The sequence below is a fragment of the Cololabis saira genome, chromosome 20 (genome assembly GCF_033807715.1).
Source record: "Cololabis saira isolate AMF1-May2022 chromosome 20, fColSai1.1, whole genome shotgun sequence".
NCBI lineage: Eukaryota > Metazoa > Chordata > Actinopteri > Beloniformes > Belonidae > Cololabis > Cololabis saira.
In genome coordinates this window covers 34,864,692-34,881,052 of record NC_084606.1, presented here as the reverse complement: position 1 = coordinate 34,881,052, position 16,361 = coordinate 34,864,692, and the positions used below count along the sequence as shown (strand labels likewise).

At 42.9% G+C, this 16,361-nt stretch overlaps 1 protein-coding gene across 2 annotated transcripts in view; it reads right to left on the bottom strand.

The window, feature by feature from the left end:
• The window catches only part of rell1 (RELT like 1), a 55,062-nt gene that overhangs the window by 23,925 nt on the left and 14,776 nt on the right, over positions 1 to 16,361 (bottom strand). For both annotated transcript variants that reach the window (XM_061710349.1, XM_061710350.1), the window contains exon 3: positions 2,903 to 2,971. In XM_061710349.1, the coding sequence (XP_061566333.1) occupies positions 2,903 to 2,971 (69 nt within the window). The remainder of the gene's footprint in view (positions 1 to 2,902; positions 2,972 to 16,361) is intronic.

Below are 16,361 nucleotides of genomic sequence, written 5' to 3'. Positions count from 1 at the left end.
TATGTCTATGTGTGTGTGTGTGTATGTATATGATCATGCATGTGTGTGTGTGTGTGTGTGTGTGTGTGTGTGTATGCGTGTGACTAAATTACTATATGTGTGTGTGTGTGTGTGTGTGTGTGTGTGTGTGTGTGTGTGTGTGTGTGTGTGTGTGTGTGTGTGTGTGTGTGTGTGTGTGTGTGTGTGTGTGTAATAAACCAAACAAAGCTCCACCTGAAGTGTATCTATAGTGGGGGAGGGGGGGGAGCAACCCCGCCACCCGTGAGACCAGAGGCCGACAAGGAAGAGCCCGGAACCCAGGCCACCGGCAACCCCACAGAGGGGAGAAGTAGGAGGGAGGCAACCCACCGCCTGCGAGGCCCCCCCCCCCACCCGGCGGCGGCCGAGGGGGCCCGCGGGCGGGGCCCCCACGGCGCGGAAAGAAGCAGCCAGGGACCCCGCGGCGGCGGACCGCGACCCAGGCAATCCCCGGCCACCCGGTCCGGGCCGGACACGCGGCCAGGAGGCCCTCACCCTTCAGGCCAGCGACCCCCACCCGGCAGGGGGCCAGCCCGCCCGGAGAGACAGAGCCGCCCCGGCCGCCGACGCGGGCAGGCGCACCCGTCCCCCACGAAAGTGGCCCTCCAAGACCAGAGGGGCGCCCCGCCGTAGAGGCAGCGGGGGGGACCGGAGACGGGCCCGGAGAGAGGGAACCCCCCAACAAGGCGACACCCGCGCAGGCCCGACAACGGAGGGCCCCAGACCCAGGCATCCCATTCATTCATCCATTCACCTATCCGATACCTATACTAATAATAATATAATATACTATACATAATAATAATAATAATACTAATAATAATACTAATAATAATAATAATAATAACCATCTTTGTATAATATAATATTGATAAATTATTAAGTTTTTGATGTCCTGCCAATGGAGGCTCAAATCCTCCATGGCAGGACCCTTCCATACCGCATTCTCACCGACACAGACATACAATCACGCACCGTTTCCCCCTCCCCGGGGGGATCCAGCACCGCCAGAAGGCACCCCAGGCTGCACGGCGGGCCCCGCCAGGCCCGGGTAACCCGACCCACCCGTCCCAGGCCCAGGCCGGTGAGGGAACGCGGGTGATGTGGGACCCCCTCCCGCCCCTTGTGTTGAGTGCATGTGATTAATGCCATAAAAACAGGGAGGAGGGAGGGCCAAGTATCGATTGACACAGACCCCCCCCCCCCTCCCGAACTACGTGTCCTTGTCAAATGTATTTATTAAGTGTTGAATGTGCAGTGTCTATTTTGCTGTTAAAACCGTGAGGCGGGGAGTACCAGGCCCCGCGGGACAGTGCCCCCCACGACCCGGACCCCCCGCCTTTCGCCTATGTGCGTATGAATCGTGTAGGGGGGGCAAGAGGGGGAGCGGAGGCCGAAGCCAGGAAGCAGGACCAGCAAAGCCGGCCCTGATAAGACACCCGCGTCCCCCCACCGGCCGTCCAGTAGACGGGGGCCGGCCCCCCGAGCCGGGCAAGGGCCCCACCGCACCTCCAAGGGCGCCCCCGGCGCCGCCGGAGCCCCCAGACGGAGGAGGAAACGGTCCAACATCCTCCCATTCATACTGACAACATAAGACATAGATACCTGGGAATGGTGCCACCCCGCCGTCGCGCCCGCCCGTGCACCCCCCGGTCAGGGGAAGCCCGCTCCCCGGACCCGGCCCCACCCCCCCCGAGGCCACCCCGGCGGACACCCCAAGGGTCCCGGAGTCCCCACATCCGCAGGGGCACTTGGCCCCCGCCCAGCGACGGAGGACCAAGGCAGCAATGCCCCCCCAGCGCAGACAGCCACCCCCCACCCAGGCAGGGCCGGGCCCTCCGGGTGGGACCCCCACGTCCACGGCCCCGCCCCCCCCGGGAGGCCCGGAGACGCCCCAGCCACAGCCCCCCGCCCGAGCCCTCCCCAGCCACCCCCCCCCACCGCCATGAGGTAACCCCCCCCACAGGCCCCCAAGGCCCCCACCGGCTTTCTGAGACAGTCTTGTAATTGCTCATCATAGTACCAACACTAATATCCATTTTCCTGCAAACGTATATATAAAATTTTAACTCAAAACGGGTTTGATTCACTGTTTTGTGAACGTTTGCACACCTTTCCATTCAGCAACAGGCTTGGTGTTGCTTTAACACTTTTCCTGTCTTTTAAACACTTTGGAAAGGCAAGATATTCCAAAAGAATACTAAAAATAAGGTCTGCTTAACCACAGTTGTCTTTTATAAAGAAAATACAAAAACTTCCCTCCTCCAATGGACAACTCCTGAGTAAATACTCAGGGCTCACCTAAACAAAGACCTTTGGGAACTCTTCAGCGATGTCTAAACTTGAATAAACATGTCGTCTTTTTGTCAGCAAATCTCACGAGTCCACTTGGATGAGTCAAGATCCTCTTTTTCACTGAAATACCCAAATACTCTTTGTACCTCAAGACAAAAGTGTCAGTATTGCTCCATTACACGGGGACCTTTCTTAGAATGGCGCCTATTGTACACTTGTACAATACTCCTCTCCTTTGTGACTACTTGTGATAAATTATTACAGATTCAGCTCCACGTGGCAGCTCGGAAAAATAATAAATATTTGCCAGTATTCCCTTCTATTCACTTTAGAGAAATAAGCTTTATTCAGTCAACTTCTGGCATTACTAATGGTGTCGTAAAATTCCTGCGGAGTTGGCCTGGAGATGAACTTCCAGGAAAGACTTTAAATCCTGAAGCCAAACTCTTCTCAGCAGCGCTCACACTCCAGCGCAGACTTCCTTCCTGCCCGCGGGGTGAAAACCGAGTGCTCTCTACGACGTAGACAAGAGATGGGAGTTGAAAAATACTTTCCATGCTTGTTCTTTGCATGAGTGGTGGACACGTACCTTCGTTCTTCATGATGTACTGGACAATGTGTCCGACTGTATCGTTGTCACTCACGGTGTCATTCAGCTCTGAAACGACACACAGAAACAGAGTTATTTTATTAGATATGATCATCTAAACCAGGGATTGTCAACCGGTGGTCCGCGGCCCTCTGGTGGTCCGTGGCGGTATTGCAGGTGGTCCGTGAAATTGTAAATGGAAAACAATAATAATTTAAAAAATATATACAGGACTTTCTCAGAAAATTAGAATATTGTGATAAAGTTCTTTATTTTCTGTAATGCAATTAAAAAAACTAAAATGTCATACATTCTGGATTCATTACAAATCAACTGAAATATTTCAAGCCTTTTATTATTTTATTATTGCTGATTATGGTTTACAGTTTAAGATTAAGATTCCCAGAATATTCTAATTTTTTGAGATAGGATATTTGAGTTTTCTTAAGCTGTAAGCCATGATCAGCAATATTAAAATAATAAAAGGCTTGCAATATTTCAGTTGATTTGTAATGAATCCAGAATGTATGACATTTTTACATTACAGAAAATAAAAGGACTTTATCACAATATTCTAATTTTCTGAGACAGTCCTGTATTTATTCTTTAGACTCAATTTATTTTCCATTTACTATTCATTTTTGTGAATAACTTACCCATCCAAATTATATGTCAAATGAGTGAGAGTGAACTTTGTAATATTATAAGCCCTCTTGGCTTCCTATTGTTCATTTTTCATTGTGTTTTTTTTTTAAATATATATAGCAAAAGGTGCAAATAAAAAAAGACACTGATGCAAATAAATAGTCTATATAGGCCCATATTATTATTTAAAAGCAAGGTGCAAAATAAAACAAACCCCAAAAGCAGTTGGTCCCCGAGTTGCTTCTTGGTTATAATCAGAGGTGTCTTCAGTATTCACATTCATTACTCAGGTAGAAGTATAGATACTAGAGTTTAAAAATACTCCTGTAGAAGTTGAAGTATCAACTCAAGTTTTTTACTCAAGTAAAAGTATAAAAGTACTGGTTTCAAAACTACTTAAAGTATAAAAGTAAAAGTAATGTAAGGGGGAAAAAGCCATTAAGGACAAAAGCCATTGAAAATGAATGTATCTTAGTATAATACAAATATATTAAAGAAGCATATATGTGTACTATTGAGCATTAACATGTGTTTCAGAGAGCAGGAGATATGATGACTAGTTGCCTATAAGTATTGTAATGGTGCAAAAAGTCAAACTTCAGAGGCATGTTATCATTTATCCTAACCTTTATTGGAATGTACATCCAAGTTTAGTTGCAGGAATCTGAGGGAACGGATGTAAGAACAAAACTGGACAAGAACATCTGAAACAACCACAACCAAATTCACTCTATCCGGATGGAGCAATTTAACTGGATAGTTTTTATTAAAGGCCCAAATGAAATAGAGTAACGAGGCTGTTTTTAAAATGTAATGAGTAAAAAGTACAGATAATTGCGTGAAAATGTAAGGAGTAAAAGTAAAAAGTCGTCTGAAAAATAATTACTCCAGTGAAATACAGATAACCAAAATTTCTACTTAAGTAATGAAGTATTTGTACTTCATTACTTGACACCTCTGGTTATAATGGTATAAACCAGTTGAAAACCTCTGATCTAAACAAAAACAAAACAAAACAAAGCGACAGGACAGATAATAGAGCTGAGCATTAATGCGTTCACCTTCATCCAGTCTAACCAGTTATCCTGATTTGACTGCACTCTTAATATCAGGACTTAATAACATTGCTCCCAGAGGGTCTTCTGTTTTAATGGAGACACGAAAAAAGATGATGAGTTTGAAGAGGAGCGCACACAGAGATTAGTGGAGCCTGTCCTGCTCATTTCCTGAGACTTGGGTTCGTAATTACATCGATAGCGTCGTTATATTGCGTTAAGACTCCTGAGAGTTGGGATTTTCTACCTGGTTTTTTCCCACTTGGGGTCAGTGGAACAACCTCTAAGTAAGACCCAACCTGCCTGCGTGTTTCCTGAGGATTTAGAGGCCAACGCCGGCATGATATCGGCTGCGAAAAGACAACACCTGGCTCTCCGGCTGCAACTGAGCATCCTCCTCGTTAAGAAAAAAGAAAAAGGAGGTCAACAGCTGGCTGTTTTAGCACCCCAGCTGCCGTTTACTGCTCTACAGGTAGTCGTCACCTTTTATTTACAAATCCAAGCTGTAGTGAAGCATGCTGAAATCTTATTAAACTATAATTAAAAACTGTGTTCAAATTCAAAATGAATTGAATGAAAAGAAGAAGAGATTGTCAAAAGTCAGCATGAGCAGAACTGATGGAAAGTGGAGACCAGAGCAGGCGTGTGTTCTACAGCGCCATCAAGACACACTTGAATTGGATATAAGAAGAAATTAAATTAACTGGTGGTCATAAATCACTGGCTTTGAATCCGATTGGTCTCTTGTAACAATACTGGCTGAGTGAAAATGGCTTGAGATATGCCCTTATTAAACATAAACTCACAGCTTGCTGCAAGTGCAGCAAATTTAGGATGATGGAAAAAGGTTCCCACCCACTTAACAATTTTGGTTTCCATGCTGCAGATGTATGTATTCACGATAACAAAAAAAACAACGGAGTAATAATAATAATAACTAGAAAATTTCTGGAAATTTTGATATGGGCATGCCCTACCGCCCATTCGTCCCCTCTCGCTGCTTTGGTTTGGGGCTGTAGTGGTTGTGTTTAGGGTGGTTCTATGTCAGTTTGAGGTGTTTTTACGCTTGTATTTCATTCATTCCTGTGCTCCCAATAGTTATTAATGGGGCGCGCTTTTTGGCATCTAGCGTTGCCACGGTAACGCTTTTGACTGAGAATAGTAATGCCCATAGAGGCAAGATGGAGACGAATCTAACGATGTATGCCGTGCATGGGTGCATGTTCCGGTTCAGGCTACGTTAACGGATAGGTTTTTTTTTTCACCATGGTACAAAACCCCATCCGAATGAATGGGGCCATTTGGCCTGGATTTTGACATAAAATTTCCTTAAATCCCAGCTTCATGAAATTTGAGTATGTTGAAGTCCACAGCGTGCCGAGTCAGGGGACATTTGTACGATGTCTCTACGATAATCTGTCGCCTAGCAACAAGCGTCCAAAGTCAAATGGAAATAAAAAAAAAAAATGAAAGGTCAATATCGCAAAAATTTTAATAATTGGCATAATGAGCTTGTACGGCACGTTAGTGCCAATCGGGCCGAGTGTTTGAAAGTTTGAACGATGTCTCTACGATAAAGTTCGACCCAGCAATAAGCGTCTGAATTTTTGCCTTTTTTTTTGCTTTATGGCATCTAGCGTTGCCACGGTAACACTTTTGACTGAGAAAAGTAATGCCCATCGAGGCACGATGGAGACGCATCCAACGATGTATGCCATGCATGGGTGCACATTCCGGTTCGGGCAGCATTAACAGATTGTTTATTCACATGGTCCCCCATACAAATGCATTGGTTTTTGTTGCCATGGTAACAAGCCCCATAGGATAGAATGGGACAATTTGGCTTTAATATCTCAAAAGCTGTAAACGACAGCGTAATGAGACCTCAGTATGTTGTAGTCCACATGAAGCTGAGTCTTTTAACGTTGGAACCAAGTCTCTGCGATACCGTGTTGCCGCGCAACAAGCATCCGAAGTTCCGTTAGCATCAAAATGAACAATGTGGAATATCTCAAAAACCGTAATAGCAAGCATGACGAGACTAAAATATGTTGCAGTACAAAGCGTCCCGGGTTGGTCAATGTTGTAATGATGTCTGTACGATAAACCGTTGCCTAGCAACAAGCGTCCAAAATAAAAGTGATTTTTTTTTTAAATTGAAAGTTAAATATCGCAAAAACCGTAATAACTAGCATGATGAAGTTGTATGGTCCTTTAAAGACTATCGGGCCGAGTGTTTCAAAGTCTGAACGATGTCTCTACGATAAAGTTTGGCCGAGCAATAAGCGCGGGAATATTCTCCTTTTTTTTTGCTTTTTGGCAACTAGCGTTGCCACGGTAACCCCTATTACGGAGAAAAGTAATGCCCATCGAGGCAAGATGGAGACGCATCCAACGATGTATGCCATGCATGGGTGCACGTTGCGGTTCGGGCCGCATTAACGGACGAAAAAAAGTGCGGAATAAGAATAATAATAAAAACTAGAAAATTTCTGGAAATTTTGATATGGGCATGCCCTACCGCCCATTCGACCCCTCTCGCTGCTTTGGTTTGGGGCTGTAGTGGTTGTGTTTGGGGTGGTTCTATGTCAGTTTGAGGTGTTTACGGCTGTATTGCATTCATTCCTGTGCTCCCAATAGTTAAAAATGGGGCGCGCTTTTTGGCGTCTAGCGCCCCCCACGGTGACACTTTTGACTGAAAAAAGTAATGCCCATCGAGGCAACATGGAGACGCATCTAACGATGTATGCCATGCATAGGTGCACGTTGCGGTTCAGGCTACATGATAGACAATGACAATGGATAGGTTTTTTTTTCACCGTGGTAAAAAATCCCATCCGAATGAATGGGGCCATTTGGCATGGATTTTGACATAAAATTTCCTTAAATCCCAGCTTCATGAAATTTGAATATGTTGACGGCCACAGCGTGCCGAGTCGGGGAACATTTGTACGATGTCTCTACGATAATCTGTCGCCTAGCAACAAGCGTCCAAAGTCAAATGGAAATTAAAAAAAAAAATGAAGGGTCAATATCGCAAAAATTTTAATAATTGGCATAATGAGCTTGTACGGCCCGTTAGTGCCAATCGGGCCGAGTGTTTGAAAGTTTGAACGATGTCTCTACGATAAAGTTCGACCGAGCAATAAGCGTCTGAATTTTTGCCTTTTTTTTTGCTTTATGGCATCTAGCGTTGCCACGGTAACACTTTTGACTGAGAAAAGTAATGCCCATCGAGGCACGATGGAGACGCATCCAACGATATATGCCATGCATGGGTGCACATTCCGGTTCGGGCAGCATTAACAGATTGTTTATTCACATGGTCCCCCATACAAATGCATTGGTTTTTGTTGCCATGGTAACAAGCCCCATAGGATAGAATGGGACAATTTGGCTTTAATATCTCAAAAGCTGTAAACGACAGCGTAATGAGACCTCAGTATGTTGTAGTCCACATGAAGCTGAGTCTTTTAACGTTGGAACCAAGTCTCTGCGATACCGCATTGCCGCGCAACAAGCATCCGAAGTTCCGTTAGCATCAAAATGAACAATGTGGAATATCTCAAAAACCGTAATAGCAAGCATGACGAGACTAAAATATTTTGCAGTACAAAGCGTCCCGGGTTGGTCAATGTTGTAATGATGTCTGTACGATAAACCGTTGCCTAGCAACAAGCGTCCAAAATAAAAGTGATTTTTTTTTTAAATTGAAAGTTAAATATCGCAAAAACCGTAATAACTAGAATGATGAAGTTGTATGGTCCTTTAAAGACTATCGGGCCGAGTGTTTCAAAGTTTGAACGATGTCTCTACGATAAAGTTCGGCCGAGCAATAAGCGCGGGAATTTTCGCCTTTTTTTTTGCTTTTTGGCAACTAGCGTTGCCACGGTAACCCCTATTACTGAGAAAAGTAATACCCATCGAATCACGATGGAGACGCATCCAACGATGTATGCCAGGCATGGGTGCACGTTGCGGTTCGGGCCGTATTAACGGACGAAAAAAAGTGCGGAATAATAAGAATAATAAAAACTAGAACATTTCTGGAAATTTTGATATGGGCATGCCCTACCGCCCATTCGAGCCCTCTCGCTGCTTTGGTTTGGGGCTGCAGTGTTTGTGTTCGGGGCGGTTTTATGTCAGTTTGAGGTGTTTACGGTTGTATTTCATTCATTCCTGTGCTCCCAATAGCTATTAATGGGGCGCGCTTTTTGCCGTCTAGCGTCCCCACGGTAACGCTTTTGACTGAGAAAAGCAATCGCCATCGAGGCACGATGGAGACGCATCCAACGATGTATGCCATGCATGGGTGCACGTTCCGGTTCAGGCTACGTTAACGGATAGTTTTTTTTTCCACCATGGTTTTAAAAAACCCATCCGAATGAATGGGGCCATTTGGCATGGATTTTACATTAAACTTTCCTTAAATCACAGCTTCATGAAATTTTAATACGTTGAAGGTCACAGCGTGCCGAGTCAGGGAACATTTGTATGATGTCTCTACGATAATCTGTTGCCTAGCAACAAGCGTCCAAAGTCAAACGGAAAAAAAAAAAAAAAATGAAAGGTCAATATCACAAAAACTTAAAAAAATGGCATAATGAGGTTCTAGGCTCCGTTAGTGCCAATCGGGCCGAGTGTTTGAAAGTTTGAACTATGTCTCTACGATAAAGTCCGGCCGAGCAATAAGCGTCTGAATTTTCGCCTTTTTTTTGGCTTTTTGGCATCTAGCGTTGCCACGGTAGCACTTTTGACTGAAAAAAGTAATGCCCATCGAGGCACGATGGAGACGCATCCAACGATATATGCCATGCATGGGTGCACATTGCGGTCCGAGCAGTATTAACAGATTGTTTATTCACATGCTCTCCCATACAAATGCATAGGTTTTTGTTGCCATGGTAACAAGCCCCATAGGATAGAATGGGACAATTTGGCTTTAATATCTCAAAAGCTGTAAACGACAGCGTAATGAGACCTCAGTATGTTGTAGTCCACATCAACCTGAGTCTTTTAACGTTGGAACAAAGTCTCTGCGATACCGCGTTGCCGCGCAACAAGCATCCGAAGTTCCGTTAGCATCAAAATGAACAATGTGGAATATCTCAAAAACCGTAATAGCAAGCATGACGAGACTAAAATATGTTGCAGTACAAAGCGTCCCGGGTTTGTCAATGTTGTAATGATGTCTGTACGATAAACCGTTGCCTAGCAACAAGCGTCCAAAATAAAATAGATTTTTTTTTTAAATTGAAAGTTAAATATCGCAAAAACCGTAATAAGTAGCATGATGAAGTTTGATGGTCCTTTAGTGACTATCGGGCCGAGTGTTTGAAAGTTTGAACGATGTCTCTACGATAAAGTTCGGCCGAGCAATAAGCGTGGGAATTTTCGCCTTTTTTTTTGCTTTTTGGCAACTAGCGTTGCCACGGTAACCCCTATTACGGAGAAAAGTAATGCCCATCGAATCACGATGGAGACGCATCCAACGATGTATGCCATGCATCGGTGCACGTTGCGGTTCGGGCCGTATTAACGGACGAAAAAAAGTGCGGAATAAGAATAATAATAACTAGAAAATTTCTGGAAATTTTGATATGGGCATGCCCTACTGCCCATTCGTCCCCTCTCGCCGCTTTGGTTTAGGGCTGTAGTGTTTGTGTTCGGGGCGGTTCTATGTCAGTTTGAGGTGTTTACGGTTGTATTGCATTCATTCCTGTGCTCCCAATAGCTATTAATGGGGCGCGCTTTTTGCCGTCTAGCGTCCCCACTGTAACGCTTTTGACTGAGAAAAGTAATGCCCATCGAGGCACGATGGAGAAGCATCTAACGGTGTATGCCGTGCATGGGTGCACGTTCCGGTTCAGACTACGTTAACGGATAGGGTTTTTTTCCACCGTGGTAAAAAAAAAACATCCGAATGAATGGGGCCATTTGGCATGGATTTTACATTAAAGCTTCCTTAAATCACAGCTTCATGAAATTGGAATATGTTGAAGATCACAGCTTGCCGAGTCGGGGAACATTTGTATCATGTCTCTACGATAATCTGTTGCCTAGCAACAAGCATCCAAAGTCAAACGGAAATTTAAAAAAAAAAGAAAGGTCAATATCGCAAAAACTTTAAAAGTTGGCATAATGAGGTTCTAGGGTCCGTTAGTGCCAATCAGGCCGAGTGTTTAAAAGTTTGAACGATGTCTCTACGATAAAGTCCGGCCGAGCAATAAGCGTCTGAATTTTCGCCTTTTTTTTTGCTTTTTGGCATCTAGCGTTGCCACGGTAACACTTTTGACGGAGAAAAGTAATGCCCATTGAGGCACAATGGAGACGCATCCAACGATATATGCCATGCATGGGTGCACATTGCGGTCCGAGCAGCATTAGGTTTTTGTTGCCATGGTAACAAGCCCCATAGGATAGAATGGGACAATTTAGCTTCAATATCTCCAAAGCTGTAAACGACAGCGTAATGAGACCTCAGTATGGTGTAGTCCACATCAAGCTGAGTCTTTTAACGTTGGAACCAAGTCTCTACGATACTGCGTTGCCGCGCAACAAGCATCCGAAGTTCCGTTAGCATCAAAATGAGAAGAGTGAAATATCTCAAAAACCGTAATAGCTAGCATGACGAGACTAAAATATGTTGCAGTACAAAGCGTCCCGGGTTGGTCAATGTTGTAATGATGTCTGTACGATAAACCGTTGCCTAGCAACAAGCATCCAAAATAAAAGTGATTTTTTTTTTAAATTGAAAGTTAAATATCGCAAAAACCGTAATAACTAGCATGATGAAGTTGTATGGTCCTTTAAAGACTATCGGGCCGAGTGTTTCAAAGTTTGAACGATGTCTCTACAATAAAGTTCGGCCGAGCAATAAGCGCGGGAATTTCCGCCTTTTTTTTTGCTTTTTGGCAACTAGCGTTGCCACGGTAACCCCTATTACTGAGAAAAGTAATACCCATCGAATCACGATGGAGACGCATCCAACGATGTATGCCATGCATGGGTGCACGTTGCGGTTCAGGCCGTATTAACGGACGAAAAAAAGTGCGGAATAATAAGAATAATAATAAGAAAAGGGAAACCTTTTCTAGATACTAATATATCGCCTTCATTTTCATGTTTTTCCTCATTTTTTCGGGCGTGTTTTATTTTTTGGGGATTTTTTTTTTCCACATCCGAGCGGGGTCATGCTGTACACCCGCTGGTGTGACGTGGGACTTTTGCGACTTTAGCTTGTTAGCAGCATTGCACTTTGGGCCATTCTGGACGATTGCAATATGGTCATGCCATTACTTGGCATGCCCATAATAAGAAAAGGGAAACCTTTTCTAGATACTAATATATCGCCTTCATTTTCATGTTTTTCCTCATTTTTTCGGGCGTGTTTTATTTTTTGGGGATTTTTTTTTTCCACATCCGAGCGGGGTCATGCTGTACACCCGCTGGTGTGACGTGGGACTTTTGCGACTTTAGCTTGTTAGCAACATTGCACTTTGGGCCATTCTGGACGATTGCAATATGGTCATGCCATTACTTGGCATGCCCATAATAATAAGAAAAGGGAAACCTTTCTAGATACTAATTTAACGCCTTCATTTTTCAGGTTTTCTCGGCCGTGTTTCATTTTTTGGGGATTTTTTTTTCCCACAACAGAGCGGGGTCATGCTTTACACCTGCTGGTGCGCAGTGGGACCTTTGTGACTTTAGCATGTTAGCGAAACGCTAGCAACATTGCCTTTTGGGCCATTCTGGACGATTGCAATATGGTCATGCCACTACTTGGCATGCCCATAATAATAATAAGAAAAGGGAAACCTTTCTAGATACTAATTTAACGCCTTCATTTTTCAGGTTTTCTCGGCCGTGTTTCATTTTTTGGGGATTTTTTTTTTCCACAACAGAGCGGGGTCATGCTTTACACCCGCTGGTGCGCAGTGGGACCTTTGCGACTTTAGCATGTTAGCAAAACGCTAGCAACATTGCTTTTTGGGCCATTCTGGACGATTGCAATATGGTCATGCCACTACTTGGCATGCCCATAATAAATTAAAGCTGCAAGCAGCAATGAACGGGCCCTCGCACCCTGGTGCACGTTCAGGCTGCAGTGGAAGCTTGTATGACTTGATGTAGATTCTTCAGGCCTGAACATTTAGTGGATGACACCCCCCACGACTCTCTATGTCAAACCATTCAAAAGTTATGGCAGAAAGTAGGAACTATCAGATATCCACCAATCAGAAGACGGGGGGGCGCGCTGTTTGGCATCTAGCGTCACCACGGTAACGCTTTTGAAAGAGAAAAGTAATGCGCATTGTCGCAGGATGGAGACGCACATTTTGATGTATAACACACCTGGGGGCACGTTACGGTTCCAACCGTATTAACTGCCGAAGGAATGGCATAAATTGCACCAAAATTACACGATTAATTCAAAATGGCCGACTTCCTGTTCGGTTTCGGCCAGACTTTTCTTTAAGTTGTGACATGATACAGGTGTGTACTGATTTTCGTGCATGTACGTCAAACCGTATTGTGGGGCTTGAGGCACGAAGTATCCTAGGGGGCGCTGTTGAGCCATTAGGCCACGCCCATGAATGCAAACCATTAAATATCATATTTTTCACCAGCCCTGGCTTGCGTGCAAAATTTGGTGACTTTTGGGGCACGTTTAGGGGGGAAAAAGGCCCTCCTTTTGTCGGAAAAAGAAAAAAGAAAGAAAGAAAGAAATGAGCCGAAAAATAAAGAAATTAGCCGAAAAAGAAAAAAAGAAAGAAAGAAATGAGCCGAAAAAAGAAAGAAAGAAAGAAAGAAAGAAAGAAAGAAAGAAAGAAAGAAAGAAAGAAAGAAAGAAAGAAAGAAAGAAAGAAAGAAAGAAATGAGCCGAAAAAGAAAGAAAGCAATGAGCCGAAAAAGAAAGAAAGAAAGAAAGAAAGAAAGAAAGAAAGAAGCCGAAAAAGAAAGAAATGAGCCGAAAAAGAAAGAAAGCAATGAGCCGAAAAAGAAAGAAAGAAAGAAAGAAAGAAAGAAGCCGAAAAAGAAAGAAAGAAAGAAAGAAAGAAAGGAGCCGAAAAAGAAAGAAAGAAAGAAAGAAAGAAATGAGCCGAAAAGGAAAGAAAGAAAGAAAGAAAGAAAGAAAGAAAGAAAGAAAGAAAGAAAGAAAGAAAGAAAGAAAGAAAGAAAGAAAGAAAGAAAGAAAGAAAGAAAGAAAGAAAGAAAGAAAGAAAGAAAGAAAGAAAGAAAGAAAGAAAGAAAGAAAGAAAGAAAGAAAGAAAGAAAGAAAGAAGAATCCTACAGATACAATAGGGCCTTCGCACTGTAAGTGCTCGTGCCCTAATAATAATAATAGTGGTAATTTCTGAATCATTCACAACAGTTCCATTATTCATTCACTCCTCATTCATACTTGGTAGTGAACTACAAATATAGCCACAGCTGCCCCCGGGGCAGACTGACGGAAACGTGGCAGCCAATCCCTGCCAACATTCATACACATTCACACACCAGCCAGGCCCTCACTGGAGCAAAGGAGGGTGAAGTGTCTTGCCCAAGGACACAGCGACAGATGACTGGGGGAGCGGGGTTCCAACCGCCAATCCAGTACCAGCCCCATCATTTTCATTCATCTCCATCTGAACTAAATCTGCACAAAAGAACCTTGATGGTTAACTCAGCAGCTCCGCCTAGAGGTAGGAAACTATAAAAATGTGTTTTCATTTTTCAGGGAATTCTCTCTCTTTTTTTACTTATTGTCTATGAAACATAAATTAAATGTTTTTTTTAAAGAAAAAAACAAACAAACTTGAAAGTATTTAAGTAACAGGAAAAACAAGGCATGAGCTCTTTGGCAGTTCTTTATTTTCTGTAATGCAATTAAAAAAACTAAAATGTCATACATTCTGGATTCATTACAAATCAACTGAAATATTGCAAGCCTTTTATTATTTTAATATTGCTGATTATGGTTTACAGTTTAAGATAAAGATTCCCAGAATATTCAAATTTTTTGAGATAGGATATTTGAGTGTTCTTAAGCTGTAAGCCATGATCAGCAATATTAAAATAATAAAAGACTTGCAATATTTAAGTTGATTTGTAATGAATCCAGAATGTATGACATTTTGGTTTTTGTAATTGCATTACAGAAAATCACAATATTCTAATTTTCTGAGACAGCTCTGTATGAACATTCTGTTTTAGTGACAATATCAAATTTTTTCTCAGGTTTATGGCCAACCTGTAATCTTTTATCTTCATTCAAGATTGTGTGGCTCTAGTGATCTTGGACAGATACGGGGACAGGAAATGATGGCGGGGAAGAGGAGCTGGAAACACAACAATGGATCTCAGTCCAGGGTTCCAAGCTGAGTCAGCTGCGCGAGCGCTGCATACGTGAGGCCTCTGCTCAACCGGGTCAGACACGTGGCATCTCTAACATTTACATTTTAACATGGTGAGAAAAGTGGCTTCTTGTTGCAACTTGAACTCCAAAGTGCACTGATAAGAGCTCTGAGAGCAAAACCGAATGGACAACCCAAACAATGAGCTGCTGTCAAGCAGCAGCGTTCGGGGAGAAAGCTGGAGATGCGTCATGCCACTCGTGGCATCGTTGAAATAAAACAGTCAAGTGTCATCCTCAGACAAGGTGTTTACTAATGCACTGGTTGGATCCTCCATTATTGCTGCTGGAATAGGCCTGTGTTGAAAAAAATCAATTTCCCAATTCTAAATCGATTCTCATATTAATTCCTAAAAATCGATTCATATGTCTAAAGATTGATTTTTTTTTAAATTTTTGGTTGTTTTTTTTTAATTTTATTTATTTATGTATTTTCTTTTTCATCATTACATTACAACTTTTGGTTATTTTTTTGTTTATCCCCAAAAAAGGAATGTTTTGTTGGACACGAGAATAACTGGTGCCATGTTTTTGCCTTTACATATGTTTAAAGGTATGAAAACATTAAAGTGTTAGGTTATAATTGCATAAATTGTCTATATTTCATTACTTTATATACTGTCTTGGGGTTACATTTGCAAAAAATGCTAAAAACCAAGTGCTCAAAAATTTAAAACCAAAATAGACCCAAAATGGAACAAATAAAAACGGAATGTGGGAAAAAATAAAACCGATTTCATCCGTCTCTGTTTCCTCCCTGGATCTGTTTGGTAATTCTGACCCACGTGATGTTTCTGAAAGCAGTTCTATCAGCATTCTGGGAGCTGATTGGTCCTTACAGCATCATTAGCTGCAATACTTGCTGTTGAATCTCAATACTAGTAGTAATATTTTGCATAACTACAGTCATATAATTCATGCAACAGCTCATAAAACAGTTTTAATAACACTAACCCAAATCAATATCGGAATCGAATCGAATCTTGATAATCAATTCTGAATCTTAAGAATCGGAATCGATTCTTGACATTTGAATCGATCCCCAGCCCTATATACGAGTGTAAGGAAAAGCTTTTACTGGTTTTATGATCACACATAGTTCTTACTATCAATCTGGCGTAAATATCCTGAAGAAAAATCCGCCTTCATCTGGTAAAGTTCTGAAGCTGTAAGCTTTTACTTAATAAATCAATGGGTGACAGCAGAAATGCAGAAAATGTGCAATCCTTGACTGCTGGCCTTCCAGTCGGCACACCCTTATGTGGAGTTTCCCGTTGACCGCTCGCTTCCTTCGACTTTCCTCATTTCTGATAAACCTAAATCATATTCCCAGGCATCCCTCGCCGCAATATACATG